This window comes from Dendropsophus ebraccatus, chromosome 4, assembly GCF_027789765.1.
Source record: "Dendropsophus ebraccatus isolate aDenEbr1 chromosome 4, aDenEbr1.pat, whole genome shotgun sequence".
NCBI lineage: Eukaryota > Metazoa > Chordata > Amphibia > Anura > Hylidae > Dendropsophus > Dendropsophus ebraccatus.
This window is the reverse complement of record NC_091457.1, coordinates 120,517,126-120,542,353: the sequence shown is the minus strand read 5'-3', so window position 1 is coordinate 120,542,353 and position 25,228 is coordinate 120,517,126. Positions and strand designations below refer to the sequence as shown.

General features: G+C 43.9%; 1 protein-coding gene across 1 annotated transcript in view; it reads right to left on the bottom strand.

Moving 5' to 3' along the window:
- Window positions 1–593: 593 nt before the first annotated feature.
- TAFA4 (TAFA chemokine like family member 4) overlaps window positions 594–25,228 on the bottom strand; it is a 110,971-nt gene continuing 86,336 nt past the window's right edge. The window contains exons 4-6 of the mRNA XM_069967927.1: window positions 23,937–24,092; window positions 4,044–4,168; window positions 594–613 (exon numbers count right to left, since the gene is read on the bottom strand). Coding sequence (XP_069824028.1) covers window positions 602–613; window positions 4,044–4,168; window positions 23,937–24,092 — 293 coding nt within the window. The 3' untranslated portion in view covers window positions 594–601. The remainder of the gene's footprint in view (window positions 614–4,043; window positions 4,169–23,936; window positions 24,093–25,228) is intronic.

The following is a 25,228-nucleotide window of genomic DNA, read 5'->3' as shown; positions in this document are numbered from 1 at the left end:
CTAACATTTCAGTGACATTAGCATCCCCCTTTAATATTCCAAAGTGAACTGTAGGATCGAATGTGAAAAATAACGGCCCAAAGTAATGAATGTTGTAGCATAATAGGGGTTCAGCTGACAATATGACCTCTTTGCCAGTCCATAGCAACAAGTGCATTTGTAGGTGTCCCAATGATGTCTGTTCCATTTCCAATCAAGTGATATATTACAATGATGGTTTTGCGTAAGGAAACTGTTAAAATTGTGAATTGTTTCATTTTACTTTGCCTTTGAGCTTTCAAAACTCAGTGAAGCGTTCTTGCATCTTAATATTTGAAGAGAAATGAAATCCAGGGATTACGTCCACATGGTTCTTTATGATCACTAAAAACTCAGCCATTGCTGTCAGCAGAAATTATAATGATCCATTTTTTTGGTCTTTTTTTTGTTTTAAAGCTCCTGTGGATACTTGTTTGAGCAGAAAAATAGGGTGAAAATGTTTCTATTTGTTAGCGCAATTTCTAAAAAGATACAGTCTCTCAGTCCAAAAACAGAGATTGAGTGCACATTTTGTCAGGGAGGTGCAACAATTTTTCACTCTGTCACCAGTTTTTTCTCTTCGCTACCGTGTTACCTGCATAAACAAATAAATAATATTAATAAATGTAGTAAAAATATGTACTCCACATAATACAGGACTCTGGGCTGTTATGGGGGCACTCTGGTACTCTTATGGGGCACTGGAGATTTTTACATGGAAGTTCACACAACGGATGTTTTCAGTTACTAAGATCTGTTGTTGCAGATTGCAACAATGGGCGCTATCAATTGAAAAAATACATTGCATTAATTCCTATGGAATCCCAGCCGGAGTGTATACTGTGTGTATTGCATGCCTGTCTTGCATTTCTATATTGCATGAATACTGTGTTTTCCATTTGACATGTCAGTTTTGTGCGGCTGATACTCATTGTTAGGGGCTGCACAAAACTGACAGTGCAGACAATGTAAAGTGCGGCTCCAGACGCACTTTACATTGTTGGCTATGGTTAATTGGGATGCGGGCACACCTGCCTTTGCCTGCATTCCAATTAAAAATAAATGAAGTTCATCCAGCCGGTACTGGAATGAACTTCACAGACAACGGTCGCTCTGTTACATGGGCATGTCAGAGAATGGCCGCTGTAATACACTGTGTGAACCCAACCTTAAAGTGTATGCGTCTAAGTCAGAAGCAAAAGCATTGTGAACATGTACATATGGAACCACTAGACCTGAAGTCCCTCATCTAAGTGTTCTTAAGTTTGCAGGCAAGGACTGGTTGCTGTTGCAGGCAGGTTAGTTGCTGTGCCATATCCTCAGAGGGGCAAAGGGTGATGGTCAGCAAGGCCCTTGAATCATCACCAGAAGCCCATTAACTACAAGGTCATCACTCATATTTAACCCCTCTTACATTCTCATTTAACCACCAACCATCTTCTGCATCATACTAGACCCGCTTCCAGCAGCATGGTGCATAAGGTGGCATTTCCCTGCCCCATGTTGTTTAACTGCACATATAAAACATAATGTAAATATAATAGCTAATCATGCAGTTTATTAATAGCATATCATACAATATCAACACAACAAAATAGGAGTTGGGTAGTGTGCACATATACAACAGTCCAGGTATCACCTTCCTTACATATAAATGTCCCCTAGCAATGTTCCTGAGAACACTCTGGCTGGTATTGTTAGTAGGGACATTGGTCTTTGAAACTTTAGAACTAGAATCTGAGGGCCCAAAAGTGCTGACAGTTCCATATAGAGCAACAACCAATTGTAGAAAAACAGGAATTGAAAAAGTTTTTTTTTTTTTTTATAAATTTCCAAATAGTGTATGCCTCACCTGACTTGGTTCATATGCCACGAATATGAATAAGGCCACTCTTCAATGTAGAATATCCCATTTATTGCACCTTGCAAAGTTTCAGCTCATTTGAAGCTGCTCTGAAGCTTGAGAAGAGGATTTAAATGAGCCGAAACATTGCACTGTGAAATAAATTGGATCTTCTACAATGGAGTGCTGACTTTCTTTATACATTTTTAGTCCACTATAGAGAATAGCTAAGAAAGTAAAAATGCACCTAAATTTCCGATAATGCACATTGCATGTTTGGCAAAAGAAATGACGTGGCATCCTGCACAGTTGTCACAAGTAACCAGGGTCATTTAGGCCACAAGATTGCTAAAGCTGTTGTTCAGAGTTAGGGGGCGGGCCAGGAAAACAAAGAACAAAGCTCTGGCACTTAACATAAGAGGTCCACCTCCTGGACACCTGCAATAGCAAAGCTATTTTATGATCAAATGGAGATCACGAAACCTGTATGACCAGAACGGTTGCCATAAAAGTGTGCAAAATGTGGGGCTTAGAATCCATTGAACCCCCTCTCTTTGCCTCATCACAGGGGGAGTGTGGTTAACAGCACTGGACCAAGGCAGGCAGAGGGGCCTCGATGGGCACTAAAGCCCCTATTACATGGGGGGATAAGAGGGAGCAAACGAGCAACGACCTGTCAGGTCAGCGCTCGCTTTCTCCTCGCTCGCTACCGGCCCTTTTCCATCCGCCGACAGTGAGCGGATGGAGGTAAGTGCCATGGGGGGGATCCAAAGGGGGGCTGCCTGGGGTCTGGGGACTCCATAGGAGATAGTCGGGGTCTGCTGCCGGCGCACCTGTAACACGGAGCCACGGCAGTATATTGTTTCTATCGTTGTCTTTCGTCTTTCAACTTGAAAGATGTTAAAAGACAACTATTATCTGACATCATGCATGTCGACTGATTGTTGCCTTTTATTACACAAAGCGATTATAAGCCATAATGGACGATAATCGGCCAAATACAGTTGATAATCGCTTCATGGGTCATAACCAAGAGCATCAGGTTAGCAAATGCGTAGGAAGAAAAAGAAGTCTATATCTCTCAAACAGCACATTCAGGAACACTTGTACTTTCAAAATATGTTTCATTTCTCACAATATATAGGTTTAGACCTAGTTTTCCTAATCACACAACCCCTTTAAGGAAGCATGAGCACGAACCAAGGCAGGGCTAAGGTGCTTAAAATGTACTTTTGCCTATAGCCGACAATCAGAGTCATCATTCATTCATTCTACAACTTTTAAGAAAATTAATTCTGAGCTCTGGTTGCTGCAGGGCAACAAGGCCACCTTTCTCCAAGACAGTTGTGAGACACCAGAACTGTGTCTTCTCATTGCTATGCATCGTCTAATAATTTCATCGCAGTAACCACTTAATGACGAAAAAACCCTTTTACCGTGTAAAACTTTTTTTTTATAGACCTATTTTAGAGCTGAGCTCGTGAAAGAATGCAAAGACTGTGATAATACACGTTACCCTGCAGACTCCTAATACTTTGCCATCTGCGTGGATCGTAAACATTGTATAAAAAGTAGTATTTTTCTGCATATCTATTTGCCCACTTATTATGCATTAAACTACTTTAGTGTGCTCGTGTAGATGTGCCCGCGTCCCTTCTCATAACTATGAGGCGTGCAAGTAGAAAATAAGGAAAAGACAGCAGAGTTTAGGCATATTTTTCTTGTCATATCAAATATAATGTATTTTCTTCATGCAAGGCAAATGTCTAAGTAAAAACGCGTGCATTCGGAATGAAAAAGAAGACGGAAAAATCCACATGACTTGAGAAAAGTTATATCGCCCCAAGAAAACGGCTTTTTTTTTTGTCTGTTGCTATGAAAAATTGTGAATATTTTTAACCCATTTTTAACCCAAGTATTTTTCAGTTCCCAGTGAAATCAATGGGTTGGCCATGTGATGCACCGACAAGTTAGGAAGTAATAAGTGGATAAGGTACTGTAGGTGACATTAAGGTATTGGATAACTGAAGTGCTTTATAACTGGTCTTCCATTGACATATTCATAGCTTTTCATAAGCTCCTTTCGATTGCTTGCCCACATAGGAACCACTATCTCTACTTTACTGGGAAATTTGCCTTTGCACTTCTTCATGTTTTTCATTAGTTGCATTCCATCACTCACCTTGGTAGTTTTGATTTTGTTTCCACTGCTGCAGGACCAGCCTGAGAGATCCGGCAAAACTTTACAATCCTCCCATTCCATGCACGGCTGCATGTGACACCACCATTTCTGGATGACAATGGATGCTAGGAAAAAACAAACAAACAATGAATCACCAGACAGCAGAGAGCCACTCATTTGGGGGGAGCCTGTACTACAAATGTACTATACCCTTATTAAAGGGGTATTCCACTTAGGGAAAAATACATGTTGAATCATCCCCCTAATGGAGATTAACAATTCATTCCATACATGTCATTACCTTTTCTGTCTCCTTCCCCCAGTTCTGAGCCTGCTGCTTTGTGCTGAAGAAACAGAAAACTGTGTCTGAGGTATTCATTCCATCTCGCCCTTCTACCCACTCATTTCCAAGACAGCTCATGTAAACCTGGCCCGCTGTCTCTACACCGTGTAATGTGGGAGAGTTAATCTAAGGTTAAGTTACTTGTGACCTTACTATGATTAACCTTCTGGCCTCACAGAGTGCAGAAACAGCCAGGGACAGTGCTTACATGAGCTGTGAACAGCTCACACACAGTTTTCTGTGTCTTCAGCAGAAACCAGCAGGCTCAGAACTATTTCAGAGGAAGTAAACAGATAAGGTAATGATATGTATGGAATGAATTGTTTGTCTCCTGAAGGGGGGATGATTTACCTGAGTGGAATACCCCTTTAACCCCTTAAGGACAGAGCCTGAAATGGCCTTAATGACAGAGACAAATTTTATGAATATGACCAGTGTCACTTTAGTCATTAATACCTTCGGGATGCTTTTACCTATCCGGCTGATTCTGAGATTGTTTTCTCGTGACATATTGTACTTTACATTTCTGGTAAATTGGAGTCGATACTCATAACAAATCTTTATGAAAAAAACCCAAATAATGTGAAAAAATGTGAAAAAATGCATTTTTCCAACTTTGAAACTTTTTTGCGTATACAGAAAGTGGTTATACCACATAAATTATATATTAAATAGCATTAGCAACATGTCTACTTTATGTTGGCGGCATTTATTAAACTATTTTTCATTTTTTTTACACAATAGGGAGCTTAAAACATTAGCAGCAAATTTCCAAATTTTCAGTAAAATTTCAAAATCAGATATTTTTAGGGACCTGTTCAGGTTTAAAGTGTATTTGAGGGGCCTGTATGTTAGAAAGCCCCACAAAGCACCCCATTTCAGAAACTGCACCCCCCAAACTCTGCAAAAGCAGATCCAGAAAGTGTTTTAACCCTTTAGGGGAGTCACAGAAATAAAAGCTAAGTGTGTAAGGAATTTGAAAATTTTAATTTTCTGTGCAGAGATTTTATTGTAATCCAATATTTTTCATAATTATAAACCTATTACCAGAGAAATGCACCCCAATAATTATTGCCCCGTTTCTGCAGTTTATAGAAATACCCCATATGTGACCCTATTGCGCTATTTGACGCAACCACAAGCCTCAGATACAAAGGAGCGCCTAGTGAATTTCAACGCCTCCGTTATATTTGGTCATTTTTGACTGTACCACTTCAGGTTGGCAGAGGCTCTGGGGTGTCAAAACCTAAAAAACACCCCTAAAGGGACACCATTTAGAAAACTACACCCCTCAAGGAATGTAACAAGGGGTGCGGTGAGCATCTGGACCCCACAGGTGCTTCACAGATTTTCCGAACAATATGGCGTGAAAAAAGAAAAATTTATTTTTTACACTAAAACGTTGTTCTAGCCTTCAATTTTTCATTTTCTTAAAGGGATAAGAGGCAAAAAAAGACAAAAAATGTGTAGCGCAGTTTCTCCCGAGTACAGAAATACCCCACATGTGGCGATAAAGTGCCAAGGGGGCGCAGGACGAGCCTCCAAAGGGAAGGAGTGCCAATTGGCTTTTGGAAGCTGAATTTCACTGGAAAGGATTTCAAGGGCCATGTCGCATTTACAGAGGCCCTATGCTACCAGGACAGTGGAAACCCCCCACAAGTGACCCCATTCTGGAAACTACACCCCTCAAGGAATCTAACAAGGGGTGCAGTGAGCATATGGACCCCACTGGTGACGGGCACAAATGTGGAACAATGTGACGTGAAAGGGAAAAATTTCATTTTTTCACTTTCATGGCACAAATGTGCCCGTCATCAAGGGGTCCATATCCTCTTTCCCCCCCCTGTTAGATTCCTTGAGGGGTGCAGTTTCCAGAATGGAGTCACTTGTGGGGGGTTTCCAGTGTTTTGGCAGCACGAGGGCTCTGTAAATGCGACATGGCGTTCATCATCCATTCTAGCCAAATCCAACCTCCAAAATCCAAATGGCGCTCCTTCCCTTCGGAGGCTTGCCCTGCGCCCACATGGCGCTTTATGTCCACATGTGGGGTATTTACGGACTCGGGGGAAATTGCTCTACACATATTGTGTGTTTTTTTTCTCTTTTAACCCCTTGTGAAAATGATAAATTCAAGGCTAAACCAACATTATAGTGTAAAAAATGTAATATTTCATTTTCACGCCACATTGTTCCACATTTGTGCCCGTCACCAGTGGGGTCCATATGCTCACTACACCCCTTGTTACATTCCTTGAGGGGTGTAGTTTCCATAATGGGGTCACTTGTGGGGGGTTTCAACTGTCTTGGCAACACAGAGGCCTTTTGAATGCAACATGGCCCCTCAAAATCCATTCCATCCAAATCCAGCCTTCAAAAACGAAATGGTGCTCCTTCCCTTCGGAGGCTTGCCCTGCGCCCACATGGCGCTTTATGTCCACATGTGGGGTATTTACGGACTCGGGGGAAATTGCGCTACACATTTTGTTTTTCTTCTCCTCTTTTAACCCCTTGTGAAAATGATATATTCAAGGCTAAACCAACATTATAGTGTAAAAAATGTAATATTTCATTTTCACGCCACATTGTTCCACATTTGTGTCCGTCACCAGTGGGGTCCATATGCTCACTACACCCCTTGTTACATTCCTTGAGGGGTTCAGTTTCCATAATGGGGTCACTTGTGGGGGGTTTCAACTGTCTTGGCAACACAGGGGCCTTTTGAATGCAACATGGCCCCTCGTAATCCATTCCATCCAAATCCAGCCTTCAAAAACCAAATGGCGCTTCTTCCCTTCGGAGGCTTACCCTGCACCCGCATGGCGCTTTATGTCCACATGTGGGGTATTTCCGTACTCAGGGGAAATTGCTCTACACATTAAATGTTTTTTTTTTATCTTTTAACCCCTTGTGAAAATGAAAAAACATGACAAGATTAATAATTTAGAGTAAAAATTTTACAAAAATTACACTAAATGTTGGTCTAGCCTTGATTTTTTTCCATTTCCACAAGGGGTTAAAAAAGAAAATGAACACAAAACGTGTAGGGTAGTGTCCCCTGAGTACGAAAATACCCCACATGTGGGCATAATGTGCCATATGGGCACAGGGCAAGTCACCAAAGGGACAGAGCGCCATTTAGAGGCTGGAATGGAGGATGGAGGCCATGTCGCAATTACAAAGCTCCTGTGCTGCCAGGACAGTAGAAACCCCCAACAAGTGACCCCATTCTGGAAACTACACCCCATAAGGAATCTAACAAGGGGTGCAGTGAGCATATGGACCCCACTGGTGACGGGCACTTACGTAGAACATGTGCCGAGAAAATAAAAAATACAATTTTTTTCATTTTCACGTCCCAAATGTGGCCGTCACCAGGGGGCCATATCCCCGCTGCCCCCCTTCTTAGATTCCTTATGGGGTGTAGTTTCCAGAATGGGGTCACTTGGGGGGGGTTTCTACTGTCCTGGCCGCACAGAGGCTTTGTAATTGCATCATGGCATCCTCTAATGGGAATGGTGGCCATACCTACTTAGCTGGGGAAAAGGGACAATTCTAATTTATTTGGGGGCAATTGGGCCAATTATTAGTTTATAAGGTTGGAAATGACAGGTGTCCATCAAACTCAACCTGTGTTGATCCAGAGGAAGGCAAAAACCCCTCGTGAGGCAGACGACAGTAGCCTCATCACAGGGAAAAATTCCTTCCCGACTCCATAATGGCGATCAGAATAATCCCCGGACCAACGTGACCCCTGAAATAGGAATAAGGGACAGAATTTAGATAATGTAGAACCCCAGTGACGTGTGGTGCGCCTTGGAGCGATCCAGTATGCAGAGGCCGGGGGGATCAGGACAGGTGTCACACTGGAAAATGGTGTCCTTCCTGATCCCCCTGTTACGCCACACTCTGCACTTCTTCTGGGGTCTCCTGTTCTCCAGTGTGGGGGACGTCACCTGGAAAATGTTGTCCTGGTGCGATACGGGGTCCCACATATCCAGAAGCGCTGGGTCCGCTCCATGGCTGCTAAATATTAGGGCGCTATTACTGCTTCTGATATGTTCGGATTGTGCCGCAAGCTACAGGGCAGCGAGGGACTGGAAGAGGGGGTGCTGGTATAAAAGTTATCCCGTACAGGTGGTAACCTTTATCCAGCAGTGGGAAGATCAGTTCCCGGACGATCTCCCCACTAACTCCGAGGATGGGGGGGGGGGAGTGGGCATCTGGGGGCTGGATTCGGGTGTCCCTTCCTACATACACTCTAAGGGTACATGCACACTGCGGAATCGCGACAGATAACCCTTCGTGCATTCCACAGCTGGCACCCGCCGGCGGACTGATGCAGGCGCACGTCTCCACACGTGTCATAGACTCCATTCTATGCACGGGCGGATTCCGCTCTCCGTCCAACGTGTTCATTCTTTGGATGGACGACGGATTCCGCCCGTGCATAGAATGGAGTCTATGACACGGGTAGAGACATGCGCCCGCATCAGTCCGCCGGTGGGTGCCAGCTGCGGAATGCACAAAGGGTTATCCTTCGCCATTCCGCAGTTTGCACGTACACGAAATCTGTAAGTGCACCCTGAGGTACTGTCACAGAGTTTGTAGAATTTCACGCCATACCGTGATCTCTTATTGGGACGGTACTGGCAGAAAAGACGTGTCTGGGGGGCAGCGCACACTACGCTACCCCCAGACACGTCACTGGATGATGAGGATGAATGGAGGAAAGAAGGATCCCCCCCATTCATCCTCACTGGCTGTTTCGGTGTCGGAGGTAATAATAACCTATCCCTATGATGCCGAAAACACCCTGGGGGCCATCTTTATATGGGGACTAGTATATGGGGTATGTAGTGGTGTAGTGTCAAACTTTATTCAATGTAGTGTGGTGTAATGTAGTGTTTTTTACGTGTTTTTTTACAGTAAGTATAAAAAAAAAACCTACGCCAACAAAGGAGTTGCTGATAAATGCCGCACTTATGTGCGGCACTTATAAGCAGACCGTGGCAGTAGGATATAGAAAAAAAACACCCTACGCCAAAAAGGAGGAGTTGCTGATTAGCAGCGCACTTTCGTGCGATGCTGATCAACACTCAGCGGCGATAGGGTGCGGAAAATAGAAAAAAAAAAAATTTGGAAAAAAAAAACAACCTTTTTCTACATTCTGAATATCCCTGTAGCTGCTGATAAGTGTATTACACATATCAGCCGCTAGAGGGCAGCAGAGCGCAAAATCCGGAAAATGACGAGGCTGGAGCCGAAAATAGCCGAAAGAAGACGACGGGGACCGCCGGAAAGACCCGAAGACCGAACGGAATGACGGAGGACGCCGCGAACCCGGAAGACGCCGATCAGGAGCCCGGGACAGGTGAGTAATGTACAAATACCTGCTCTGGACCCCTCGGCTACCTAGCTGAGGGGTCCAGGGCAGGTATTTACTATATTGTGGGACTCTGATCGCCGTGCCACCGGCCCGATCGCCGTGAACGGCCGGCCGGCCGTTCACGGCGATCCGGCCGGTGGCACGGCGATCACCATTACTTTTTACAGTAATGGCGGTCGGTGCCGTCCTCGGACAGCACCGACCGCCATTTTTTTCCGGGTCATCGGGTCGCCGATGACCCGGAAAGGTTCCGATCGCCGCTATTGGCTGATCTGAATTGATCAGCCTATAGCGGCGATCGTAAGCACGGGGGGTGTTAACCACCCCCCGTGCCGTGAAGCTAAGATGGCCTGCTATGATTTATAGCAGGCCATCTTCCCCGACCGCTGTGTGTGAACACGCAGCGATTGGGGAAACATCGGGCGTACCCATACGCCCGTTTGCGTTAAAGCCCAGGCAACGGGGGCGTATGGGTACGCCCGATGTCGTTAAGGGGTTAAAGTTAATATTAGGTCTTATGCTCAGATGACATTAGAGATATATGTATACAGCTCTGATATAAGGATATTGCCAGTGGTGTAGCAGTCACTGAGCTGGTAATTTATATTGGGTTATGACGACACAGGAACTGGGAAAAAAACTGGAGACCATAGACTGACAGTGTTCAGGTGGCGATGTGGCAGCTCCCGGACAGTGTAACTTCTTTATTATGTTCCGACGAACCCCTGCTCTCACTGTTATTTTACATTTGGCTGAGGTACCCCCTTTAAACCACCAGGGATACAGGTATAACCCTCTTCACTGACCTTAAACTGCTATAAACCACCGGAGATACATATATTATACATTTTACTTTCTAGGCAGTCTTAAATTAAAGGGGTAGTTCAGCAAAAATGTTTTCTTTTAAATCAACTGGTGCCAGAGATTTGTAATTTACTTCTATTTAAAAAATCTCCAGCTGCTGTGGTGTATTCTTTGCAGTCTGGCACAGTGCTCTCTGCTGCCACCTCTGTCCATGTCAGGAAGTGTCCATAGCAGTAGAAAATCCCCATAGAAAACCCTCTTCTGACTGGAAAGAATACCACTTCCTGCAAGACATACAGCCGCTGATAAGTACTAGAAGACAACATTTTTTAATAGGTGTAAAGGACAAATCTCTGGCACTTTCTGGCACCAATTGATTTGAAAGAAAAACTTTTTTTTTGCTGAACTTCCCCCTTCCCCTCTTACTTGCCTTGTCAACTAGGGATGTAGACATACAATCGACTTCACTGTATTGCAGTATATTCCATGAATGGCCCTCGTGCATATGCGTTACCATATGCATGTTTAAAAAAATACATTACCACTAAACTGATTGTACAAATACAGTAGAAATATATGACTGTAATTTCCAAGTTATTTAAACGGTTGCAATGGGTCTACCTATAGGGAGAGTATTCAGGCGTTGTCTATGATCAGCGGAAAATTACACGACACATCATGTTGTTACACAAAATAATTACTAGTTCCGAGACGCGCTCTGATGTCTGAAATTGATGGCTTGCCACCAGCAAAGATGGCATACTGTAATTTTATTAATCTTCTAAGTAAAACTGAATTGTGGTTTCACAGGGAAATTGCTCTTTTGTATGTAGACAATTTATGTTTTATTCTATTTTACGTGTTTTTCATTGTGTCGCCTTTATTGGCTTTTGCTTATTATTGCCACATCTTAATGCACATTCACAGTGGAAAGGTTATAAATTATTGACTTACTTGAAAAAGTTATCACCAGTCAACAATGCAGTTACTTCCTGACAAATATCAGCTAAATGTGCCATGCTGGGTATGAACATGGTATTGAGAATCCTATGTTTTCTAATAATAAATGTATCTTGTTGAAAGTGACAATTTAGGCATGCCCTACCTCTAGGACCCACACCTGTTTCCGGAACTGGGGTCTCCCCATATAGTGAGGTGGACCCTCCCCATCACATCCACACAGACTCAGCAGAATTACAGAAATGTCAGAGTTCAATATTTTTTCACAGTTTCCAGCGCCATCCACTCCCTGATCGTATCTCTGTAACGACCAACTCCGACAATGTAAGCCTATGAAACTAAATTGACGGAATTTGCAAGCTGTCAGGGAGAGGATCACACTGCTACTGTACTCTCTCCTTGGCCATGTGTCCTGTTCACCGATCACTGAGACCCGCTTCAGTCAATAACTTTTGATATGCCTGATAACATAGAGAAGAAGGATTCCTTCAGCATCTTTAGTAAAGTAACGTGAATTTATTCACATGTCAGGGTACAGGGGTGCAACATTTCGACCCAGACATAGGGTATTTAGACTCTTTTTTGGGGGGTTGAAACATTGCATTCCTGTACCCTGACATGTGAATAAATTCATGTTACCTTACTATGATGCTGCAGGAATCCTACTTCTTTAAGTCTTAAGTGCCCTAAATAAGGACAGTAAGCCTTCCTGTGTGCATCACACTTCACCACTAAGAAGTCATTTGGAATACTGTTTCCATAAGGTGCTGTTGGACTTTTTTCTGTTTATTGGAATGCCTGATAACATGTCAAAAGTTATTTTTTATGGCAGGGACTTTTTAAGCATAGTTTCACCATCTAGCTACCGGTCAGCACCACAAAAAGGCAATGCAGGTCACATGTGGCCCCTGTGGTACTGGGACCAGATTGGGGAACAACGTCCCCTGCGCTGGAGCTGGGGAGGTAGGTGCATGTTGTTATGTTCAGCCACCTCCTTCCCGACTATGTTGAAAATAATGCCCGATGACGAACTTCCCCTCTAAAGCTGTCATATTCCGGCGATCAGGGTAAATTTTTGCTATCTTATATGGTCCTAACAGCAGAGTCTTTTCTCCTTTAAGAACAATTATAGTCATTTAAAAAAAAGAAAACTATACATTTTGGACACAGATCTTTTTATCTACTGAAGACAATCTTGAAATAGGAAAAAGTCCAAAGATCCGGGAGAATTACAAAACTATGAAAGAAAAGATAGATGAAAGACGACAGTCATGTGAAAGAGCATGTCTGAAGAGATGCTCTGCGGATGAAGAAGAGGAAGATAAATTACTTTATCAGAATGTATAACCCTGGCCTAATCCCTCCACTGCAGGGAAGGCTAGACAAGTTTATGTAAATCTCTGGTGTTTTTCTTCTCAAAACTAAGAACATTTACAGCCCTAAGAATTTTATAGACACAGGCTGGTTTTAGAGAAATGTGGCCCTGTACAACAAGCAAAATAGGGTCATCCTGTGCCATTATCAGACAAAGTGCTCATATACTGTAATTTCACTGCACATACAGCACCATGATAATACTGCAATATAAAGCCATGCTATTTTTCTAAAACACCTCAATATTCAGACTACAATAAATACCTAATACATGCATCATAAGGCTATGTTCACACACAGTATTTTTGCTCAGTATTTTGGTCTGCACTTTTCAACCAAAACCAAGAGTGAATTGAAAACACAGAACGGCTATGATCACACACTGTTGAAATTGAGTGGATGGCTATCCTTTAATGGCAAATAATTTACATTATTTTAAAACAATGGCCGTTATTTACCATTAAATGACAGCCATCCACTAAATTTCAACAGTGTGTGAGCAGAGCCTTTCTGTGTTTTCAATCCATTCCTTGTTTTGGTTGCACAATACTGACCAAAATATTGTGTTTGAACATAGCCTAATGTCTAAGTTAAAATAAAACAGGTGAATGTTTTTTTTTTTTTTTTTTTGTAAAATCAGGTGGTAAATTATGAGCATGTTTATTAATTTGACAATCATAAAAGTTTAATTAATGTCGTTATTCTAAACTGTGTGTGTAATGTAATAGAATACATTAGTATATTAAAAATACAGACATATTTTTTTCTTGTAATTATGACAATATTTTACTTTCTTGTAGTGAAAGCAAAAAGAAACAGCGGCCACATCCATAAGTGCAGATTTATTCTATAAATTGGAACTCCAGTATGCAGACATACCTACAGTGGGTGCATCCCACTAGGGCTACAGCCGTCTTGTGCGCATGTGCATGTCTTTTGGCCTAGTAGTACGTAACAACATTGACATACAGGGTTAGTTACCCAGTTATGTCAGTGTCAATCCATACAGCTTCTCTTTGAAGTAGTAAACATTTTTTTAAAGAGAAGCTGTGTGGATGGTCAGGACCAGAGCCCTCTTACATTTAAAGGAAAAGTCCAGCGAAAATTTTTATTAAAGTATTGTATTGCCCCCCAAAAGTTATACAAATCACCAATATAAGCTTATTACAGGAAATGCTTATAAAGTGCTTTTCTCCCTGCACTTACTACTGCATCAAGGCTTCATTTCCTGGATAAAATGGTGATGTCACGACCCGACTCCCAGAGCTGCGGGCTGTGGCTGCTGGAGAGGATGATGGCAGAGGGATGCTCAGTGTCTCTCCAGTGCCCTGTGTCCCTCAGTGTCCCCCTGCCATCATCCTTTCCAGCAGCCACAGCCCGCACAGCTCTGGGAGTCGGGTCGTGACATCACCATTTTATCCAGGAAGTGACATCACCATGTTATCCAGGAAGTGAAGCCTTGATGCAGTAGTAAGTGCTAGTGGCTAGTCCTGTTTCAAGACTCTTTGATGAGGCTTCACTGGCTCTTCTTTTGCATATTCATGTTTCCCAGGGGGCCATGCACCTAGGACTTCACTACTTTGAGCGCTTTCACTAGCAGCCGGCAGTGTTGTCATTTGGCTGGTCTCACTGAGGTCAGCGATCTGTTTCTCTTATGGCTCTACTTGGCATTGCTCCCACCTAGCCAGAATCCTGCTCCACACTGATGAGGGGCAACACCCCAAAACAGCTGTATGTGGATGGTTACCTGGCCTTGGTTTTTCCTTTGTCATTACATTGACTTATAGGGCCACTTAAAATGGTGGTTTTGGTGGTTTCCTTACAGGAGCCACCCCTTGGCTGTGTCCTTCCCAGAAGGGAATAAATAGTGCCAAGAATATACTACAATATAAAGCTCACATATTGCCACAATATAGTACCAAGAAAATGTTTCAATATACAGCTCACTTGATACTACCAAACACATAATACAACCATATAGCGTTAAGAAAATACTGCAACATACAGCCCACATGATACACATATAGTACCAAAATACAACATGGTATCTAAACAATATCGCTTAGAAAGGCAACATAATACTGCCATATAGTTCTCACATAAGGCAATGTTGACACAACGTGAACGACTGGCCGTTCCGTGACTGCAGTATCGGCCAGATGATCTTTATGCCCGTAGTGTTCTGATGCGGGTGCATCAGCGCACGCCCGTATCAGAGCTCCCCATAGGACACAATGAAGCAAGCGACCGGAGCCGCTCGCTTCATTGTGTGAACTGACATGTCAGTTCTTTGCGACGCCGCACGCGATCCCGGCCGGAGCGTATACGATGTGTATACGCTCCAGCTGGGATCCCATAGAACAATAGGCTATGTTCCCCTCTGCCCAAAGTACGGCCGTTGTTGCCGATGGCAACAATGGCCGTACTTTTATGTAGTGTGAACATAGCCTGATACTGCTATTCCGTTGCCAAATAATACCACATAAATAAGTACTGGGTGGGTTTTGCTTGTTCACAGGGGTCCATTCCATAGACATGTAATATATGATATGTAATGATATGTAATAGATCTTACATGGTCTAACAGGGTAAATTTGCCATTCAGGAGTCTGGGAAGTTGGGTGACAATGCTTTGTAGTTATCTGTTACGTAAGAAGGAAATAGCAGCTGCATCCAGAGACATAATTTATAAATGATTTAAAATACGGCTAACAGAATGGTAAGTGAAGGGAAAAAAAAGATAAATTGCTTTGTTTTATAATGGAAAAGATTGAAGAGCAACAGGAAACTTCATTAATACAAACATAACACGGAGAGCAATGAAGCGCAGTTACAAAATATTCATTTACTGTCGTAGATTACGGTACAGGACTTATGGTAGGGAATATTATGCATGAGACAAAATAACTACACAATGATTTCTGTCACCACCTTCATTTCTGCAGGAAACGGTGTATAACAGCAATAAAAGGAGCACGTTTAATCTATTCAAAATGTGAGTTTAATTTGGATGCAAAGCAGGTTCCCTCTGCTGGTCACTGTTGGGACTGCATGTTAGCAGAATTCACGGTGAGTGACAGATTTGATTCTTCCGTCTCTCTTCATATCTGCATCAGGGTTCCTGATATAAATGGAAATCAGACTGACAGTAAGTAGGAACAACAGACCCCAGTGACTTATAGTGGGGTCCATTAGGTTCTGATGTTTAGGTTGTTCCATTGTTAGGCTGGTATTGGGGTTCTAAGGATTAACAAGTTAGTTATGGTACTAGAACCACGGAGACTACTATGATGGAAATGTAGATAGAGAATAATGTAGGGCTAGCACAATAGAGACTACTGTAAGGTAGAACAAAAGAGACTACAATGAGGCTAGCACTATAGAGACTACTATCAGCCTAGTCAATAGAGACTACCATAGAGATTACTATGAGGCAGGCACAACAGAGGCTTCTGCGAAGCTGACTCTTATGTGGATAGATTGCTGTTAGGTTAAAAGAGAAGCATTAGACATTAGCATGAGATTTCTTGGGTCCAATATGTAGTGTCCTGGTATGGGTGTGCCACTTAGTTTTATGCCACCAAGGTAAAGGTAACTTTCAGGCATCACACTCTGGGATGATGGGTGCTTTTTTTTAACTGTCACCACTTAGTGTCTCACTCTCCACTATCTGTTTGTTAGAGCAAGGGTTAACTGCTGTTTTTTACTGTTTAGCCAATCACTAGGGCAAGTACTTCACACACAAACCACCAACTGCACTTCTTCCCTCTCTTTTCTCTTACACTTTCGCCACCAATAGGAGGTTAGACCTGGTCACCCCTATATAAGACTACTTGTTCCTGGTGGGAGGTCTTTTGTCAGTTGTCTGCAGCGAGGAGTTACAGAGAGTTGCTGCTGCAGTTTTCATCCAAGCCTGGCTTAGGTCTTTTGTCTAGTGGGTGGAGGAGAAAAAAGACACACAAGATGCACTGCTAAACCCAAAGGTGGAGTAACCGTAACCTGGCTCAACCTTTTCTACACCTGGGGTAGTCTACAGTCTACATCAGTCAAGAAATTAACCCACAGTAGGACAAAGTGCATAAGCTGACATATCCTACTGATCACTGCTCGACTACCTTGAGAAGTCTCGAGGGGTTAGCTTCACCCAGTTGTTCAAGCCTGGGACACCTACTACCAAACCTGGCAGTCGCTGAGCTGGTTTGGCAAAAGATGGTCTTCTCTCTACTTTGCTTCTAACCATGAGTACGAGGATTCTTCACTACAGTACACTCAGTCACTCTGAACGCTATCCCAGCAGAGTACATTTCTACTAAGACAAGGTCCCCAAGACACTCTTATTAGCTCTTACTTCCAGTTGATACCTCAAGCATTACTGTTACCCATACCTGCACCTAGTGAACTGTTTAGTACTATAACCTGTATTGCACTGAAGTTTCTAAGTAAAAGTTACCACGTGTTTAAGTGTATGAAGCCAGCACTATAGACAGTACTACCATACTGTCATAAAGTGTGTCTGGATCACAACAAGTGACAGTGTGGTGACCCTCTGGGGTGCGATGATGGAGGAACGGACGATCACTTGCTAGATGGTGAGGCGTGATGCCACTTCTGTGGTGGTTGGCCAAGATGTAACTGGTCCCTGAGATGTTGTGTTGTGACGCCAGTGCCGGTTTGAAACACAGGTATGAGGGCACACCTGCTTTTATTTTAAAGGGCCAGTGACCTGCCGGGATGCTACTGGGACCCTACGGTTAGTTAGTTAGTCACAGTGGTTCAGAGTGGCGTAGTGGCACTCTCGGGCTATCGGTACTGCCACCCACAGACAGGGGAGATATCCCAAGAGTGAAGAATCACAGAGTCTCTTTACCACAAATAATTTGTTGTTTACTTGAAAAGTTCTGTTGTACAGCAAAGTATACAGCTTTCCCTTGACCGGGTACATTTCTCTTGAGAAAGCACTTGATAACACACTTGATAATACACACGGAAAAACACTTGATAATACAGGATCCAGTTCTGTGATAGGAGTATAGTGAAGAGTACAGTCTTGCTGACTGTTGCATGTAGGAAGATACAAAGAATCAGAGGAGCAGAGCGAGAGGAGGATGTGGTAAGAGTTCCATCCCAAGTAGTACTGTGCTCTGCCGGGATGTTGGAGGATGAGATAGAAGAATACTTAGAAGAAGAAGAGAATACCTTGTGCCATGTTTTGACCTTTGGTCTTCACACCATCTAATTACCACCAGTGTTGGGTGACCCGTTCTATGAGGGTGACACAAGGCCTTAGACCTTGTTACCTTGGATGAGCGGAATGCTGAGGGTCCCCTGCTGACAACTGCACAGCGAGACAGAGTTCCTAGGCTCTTAGCAACTTTGCTATATCTGGATCAGTTCCTAGCTTACTGCTGTCTGTGGATACTGTCCTGCACTGTTACTCTCCTAGTCTACAGCGTGGGTTGAGATGATCTCTGACTCTGTCCTGTCCTGTAGGGTTTTAACACTGCATAGCGTTGTGTAGAGTTAACTGAGGAGAAACTGTCAACTGTGTCTTGTCTTGCTTCCTCACTCTTACTCATACGGGAACCTGACTAAGACTGACTTAAGGTAGGGGACCTGGCAGAGGGCCAGGGCCCAGAGAGGACCACTGTAGAGAGCTTCCTAGCTTGCGTCCTTCCTCTACAACGTCAAACACAAAAGACTTACACACTTCCTCTACCCATGTGACTTCCTTCCCCCAGCAAATCTAAAGTGCGCTGTGAGTTGGTGAAGGGTGCATTCGAAGAAGTAAATTGAGACGTGATAGGATAGAAGAAGAAAAGACTCCTATAGGTTCACAGAACCATGTGAAAAAAAGTAGGCAATAACCCTTTACATACTTCAGCTGTGCAGTACACATACAATAGCGACATCTAGTGGCAAAACTTTGTCACTATCTTCAGCACCACTAATTAACAATAAGTACAGGATTTTACTAAGGGTGTAACCAATAGCAACACTCATGATAGGACACCACAACAGCACCATACACATCACCTGTATCCAAACCCATTTTTATTTCTAGTTTGGGGACGGGGTCTTATTTTACTTTCCCAGGCAGCAGACAGGCTCGGATCTAAGAGTGGTTCTTTTATGAAAACAAGTGTGAAGAATAGAGACATCACCCATAGGAATCAATATGATTTGAGCTTCCATTTTTTTCACTACAGGTTAATGTTAAAGCCATTATGATGGAAATTCTCTACATTAACAAAATCAATACACAATATAGAAATATGCCAAGAACAGTGGCTGGATCAATGCTGACACATTAATGTATGTGCATTCTACTAGCTGCTCATATTAATACGTATGTAATAGACTGAATATATTCAGTGCCCGGCATATGATCTATTGCTTCTATTAGGACTAAATGTACACTAGTTCTGTCTCAATTTCAGGATAAAAACTTACACCTTAAAATATATATATATAAATATGATTGTAATTGAGTCTTCCCCTTATTAACTTATTGTCCCTCTCTTTGCTGTGTCCCCAGTCTTCTCCCTATATTTATGGTTTACCTGTTGGGAAAGGTTGGTGAGTAGCTACACACAGTGGTGCCTCCGTGTAGGGAGTACAGATAAGCAAACTTGCCAAAAGTTTGGGTTTGCATGAACCTGAACAATCAGCATTTAAATCCTGGAGAAGGTGGATGCAGCCTGAGGACAGCCTGGAAGACATGGATACAGCTTCTGCTTTGCAAAAAGATCCAGATTTTTGGTAGTCACTTGGTGGCCTGAAGAATAAGTGCAGTGTGGAAATGTACATGCAAAGTACAGTACATGTCACGGAACGGCCGGTGTCAGATAAGATCATCCCGGCCGGTACTGCAGTACCGGCCGGATGTTCTTTAGCGCCGCGAAATTCTCACTGCACTGACAGGGTTTTCTGTGGCCGCTGTTCAATGAATATGTCAGTTTCTCCCTGCGCCGCTAGGGGTCCCGGCTGGAGTGTATACTATGTGTATACACTCCGGCCGGGATCCCTCAGAAAGCAGCATAATGTAAGGTTCATATAGATCACGGCCGTTGTTAAAATCGGCAACAACGACCGTGATAAATATGAGCCTTACATTGGGTGAACGTAGCCTAAAGGGGTTATCCTGAGAGTAGAAAAGTTCCTACCTGTTCTGCTGCTCAGTGCCCCCCTTTCTCCCCCTGGCCATCTTGGAAGTGGGATGGGGGGAGGGGGCAGCATGTTACGGATAAAGTTCATTAGCTGCTAGATATTACCAATAATGCAGTGACATCAGGCAGCTATTGGACATTGTGTGTGGCTGCGGTTTTACCTGCATGCAATGCTTGCAACATGCATTACAGATTTGTAAGTTGCCTCTGTTTAAAAATCTTTAGTCTTCCACTACTTGTAAGCTGCTGTATGTCCTGCAGGAAGGGGTGTATTCTTTTCAGTCTTACATGGTGCTCTCTGCTGCCACCTCTGTCCGAGACAGGAACTGTCCAGAGCAGTAGAAAACCCCATAGAAAACCTCTCCTGCTCTGGACAATTCTTTACACTGACAGAGATGGCCCCCAGGGGCGTAACTAGGATTCACCGGGCCCCATAGAAAAACTTTGTATGCCCCCCCCCCCCTGCATATTACCATAGACACAATGCTGGGAGATGTAGTCCTGTATATTACCACACACCATGCTGGGAGATGTAGTCCTGTATATTACCCCACAGCATGCTGGGAGATGTAGTCCTGCACATTACCACACACCTTTCAGGGAGATGTAGTCCTATATATAACACACACACCATGCTGGGAGATGTAGTCCCTTATATTACCACACACCATGCTGGGAGATGTAGTCCTGTATATTACCACACAGCATGCTGGGAGATGTAGTCCTGTATATTACCACACACACCATGCTGGGAGATGTAGTCCTGTATATTACCACACACACCATGCTGGGAGATGTAGTCCTGCACATTACCACACACCTTTCAGGGAGATGAAGTCCTATATATAACACACACACCATGCTGGGAGATGTAGTCCCTTATATTACCACACACCATGCTGGGAGATGTAGTCCTGTATATTACCACACAGCATGCTGGGAGATGTAGTCCTGTATATTACCAGACACCATGCTGGGAGATGTAGTCCTGTTTATTACCACACACACCATGCTAGGAGATGTAGTCCTGTATATTACCACACACACCATGCTGGGAGATGTAGTCCTGTATATTACCCCACACACTATGCTGGGAGATGTAGTCCTGTATATTACCCCACACACTATGCTGGGAGATGTAGTCCTGTATACTACTACCACACACACCATGCTGGGAGATGTAGTCCTGTATAATACCACACACACCATGCTGGGAGATGTAGTCCTGTATATTACCAAACACCATGCTGGGAGATGTAGTCCTGTATATTACCCCACATACTATGCTGGGAGATGTAGTCCTGTATATTATCACACACAGCATGCTGGGTGATGTAGCCTCTAGGCAGGGCCGGATTAAGGTTGGTGAAGGCCCCGGGCGACAATCCCACCCAAATAAATAAACTATACCGCGATCTATACAGATGACAACTTACTGTAGGTGACTTAGCACAGACCAATCCTCGCTCCTGGCTATATGGGTCAGCATCCTCCTCTGTTATGCACGTGGTCACTAGAGGCTGCAGTGCAGGGGAAGATGCCATGCCCTAGAGACAGGAGTGTGTATGCGTGTGTGTGTGTGTGGGGGGGTGTTAGGGGACTAAGTATCAGAGTATATTCCCACTTTGTGTTTGTGTTAATAACGCAATGTGAGAACACAGCACTTTCTGTGCGCTGTTGCCCACTGTGTTAGGGCCCTATTATATGGCCTGATATCCTGGGTAAGCAGCACCGTTCTGCTAGGGTTCGGGCTGGTGGGGGCCCCTAAGTGGTGGAGGCCCCAGGGCACGTGCCCCGGGTGCCCTCACTTTAATACGGCCCTGCCTCTGGGGACACTGTGCGGAAGAAGGGGGGCGGTGTTGGCTGGGCACCTCTGGGGACACTATGGGGGCGGGAGACATGCAGCGGGTAGGGCACCCCTTTAACACTTTGTGGCTGTGGGGGGAGGGGGGGCGTGTGCCTGTAGCACTGTGCAGTGGGAAGGAGTGGGGGATGTGTGGCAGGGGGTGTGGCGGGGGGGGAGGGAGCAAGAGTGATTGGCAGGACCGGGAGTCATTGGCTTCTCACCCTGTCAATCACAGCCCTGCACTGAGCATCCAGTTCCTGAACTTTCACTGCAAGTGCCTAGTGAACGCGCGCAGTGAAAGCGTAGGAGCTGGACATTCGTCAGGGCGCTGCAAGTGTCTCCTCAGGGGACCCGGTGCATTACAGGATCGGGCACCAGGCCCCTTGATGCGGCGGGCTCCATAGCGGCCGCTACGGTCACTACGGCTACTACGGCAGTAGTTCCACCACTGGTGGCATCAGAGGGCACTGTGTCAGACTGGAAAGAATACACCATTTCTTGCAGGACATACAGCAGCTGATAAGTACTGGAAGACTTTAAATATAAGTAAATTCACAAATCTGTTTAACTTTCTGACACCAGTAAATTTAAAAGAAAAAAAATCACCAGAGTACCCCTTTAACAACTGCTGGATTATTCATGCAACACATGGCATTTTAGTTGTGTTTTGAATGTGTTTTTGCTGAGATTTTCCTGCTACTATGCTTTGAATTTCATAATCACTGTAAATTAGAACACTTTTCAAAACAGCAAGCAATTCAGCCAACTCCTGCTATTTTACAACATTTTATTTATGCAATTCCCTGTCGGCAATCACTGTCAGCCGAACATGACCTGTTCACACAAGGTGATGGACAACTCATAATTTAAATAGCTATACAAAAGATTTAAAGAGATGACGGCCCTTTAACATGGGCTGATTATCGGGAACAAGCAATCCTAGGAACATATATTTGCCTGGTAATTGGCCCGTGTAAAAGGACCTTAGAGACCTTAGGATGAAAAGTTACCTTGTTTTTTTGCAACTATATTGTGAATGTTATTAAAAGATAGTGCCCACCTTTCACTTACTTATCATTTGTCATTTATAATACTATTGTCTTATGTGGCACAGGGATTTGGCATTATGGCCCCACACACTAGTCAGAAAATTCTATCTGGACTTCTTATCAGGAAATAAGAAAGCTTTCCGGACCCATTAGGTTCTATTAGGTACAAAAACCCTGCAGAATTTTGCCCAAGCAGGAAAATAGTTCAGAAAATCATGTCCTATTTTCGTTCCAATGAGGGTATCCAGAATTCCACACTGTCCCATGTTCTGGATGTGCAACTAGCTAGCTGGGACCAGCGTCAGCACCCACTTGCCTGGTTGCTGACGCTGGTCCCAGCTAGCTAGTGTGGCCCCTTAACTTCATGTGCTCCTAATCAGGAGCACATACAAGTAAATGTTTGACAGGGCGATGATCCATTGGCTGCCTGCCCTGTTAATCACTCTTCTGGCAGCATTAAGCCTCCAGCCACAAGAGGTCACCCTTTCCCCAGCACTCGGCACACCAACAGAGAAGACTAGCTGCATAGTAGGCACGTACAGCAGGTAAGTATGTATTATTATTATTTTATTTTTATTCACTTTCCATTTTTACAGTCAGAAAGACTTCTTGATCAGTATTTCCTCATGGTAAAAACAGTTACATACATGTGCATGGGGCCTTAAAGTGACTGTACCACCAGGCCCAGGCTGAAGCACTGGAGACGGGCCAACCCACCCCCAGTGGGAAGAAACCCCAGCCCCTCCATGATGTGACTCCATTAGCACCAATGTAACCCTATTATAGAGGGGCTAGGGTTTCCTCCCACTAAGGGTGGGTCGGCCGCCTCCAGTGCTTCAGCCTGGGCCTGGTGGTACAGTCACTTTAATGTGCAGTTTATAAAACATCTATACCCCTGCTGCTGGCTACCTCCCACACAGAAAGTCCAGAGACCTTTGCAGTAACTTTATGGCTCAGTCTCTTACCTTCCACGCAAGATGGCTGCGCCCGGGTTGTGCCGGCTACTTGCCCCGGAAAACAGGAGCACTTTACAGTCTGTGACCTCTCCTCAATGCGGTTTTTATTACAGCATCGATGGACTGCGACAACCTCACATGTTCCTTGCTTAACTTGATGATGACCTACAGAAGATGGACAACAAATGATAAGTTACAATTATACTATACACTCTATAACACATTCATAGAGTCAAAGTCACCTCTATGGTAAAAGTTATAATATAGTTATACATTATTTATGCCTACTATTAGTGCAAATACTGGGTAGATGTCCATTTTGGATTCTGCCTTCTCTATGGCCTGACAGTAATTGCATAGTATAATGCTCTCAGGTCATCATCCATCTGCAGTTTGCATGACACTTGACTGATGCCCGTCAGGCTCAGAGGTAGCTTTGTGCCCACAATGCAGTGATGTGGCGCTAATTTAGTGTAAAGCATCTAACACAGATGATACATGAGGCAGATGCATCCTGAGGACACCTGTGGAAGCTCCCTACAGCCATCTTCTGGTTATAGTTGGTATTTCAATAATAACAATCTATTTGTGTAAAGGAAAATTCTAAAAACACGAACAAGTTATATAAAGCACCTGACTAATACTGTGTACTATGTGGCTAAGAAGATCCACAAGGAGCATGCTGTTATTCACTATCTGACAACTTTATAATATATATACAGTATATATGTAGCTGTCGAAGACATACTGGTACCACAATGTATTAGTATGCTGTAGCCTCACATTTGCTTGCCGCCACTTAACCCATTTGGCACAGGCGTTCTCCCACACATGTACAGTACACAGCAACACACAGAGGACTGTGTATAGATTGTCGGCAATAGGTTCTGCCTCTGTACATACTGCACTCTCCATGATGAGCTGCTCGGATAGCATGTAATGTTATTCATATAATGTTGGACCTCTGTAAGTCGTACATGGTAGCTAGGGGTTGGTGTTACATAAGCATTACATGATCATAAACATTCTGATAATATACATGTCGACTGACCAATCAGGGAGTAAGAAGGATCCTCCAATGGGCACAGGTTCCTACATAATAATGGGTCACACAGGGACATCAGAATATTGCAGAGTACCAGTGACCAGAGAGGGCCAGGGGGCCGGTGTTCTCATGTTCAGCCTGTCAGTGTCTGTGTGAGTCAGTCAGTGTCAGTCAGTTAGTGTTAGTCAGTTAGTGTTAGTCAGTGGTGTCTCATGTGGTTGTGCACAATGTGTGGATGATGGGTGCATAGTGGATG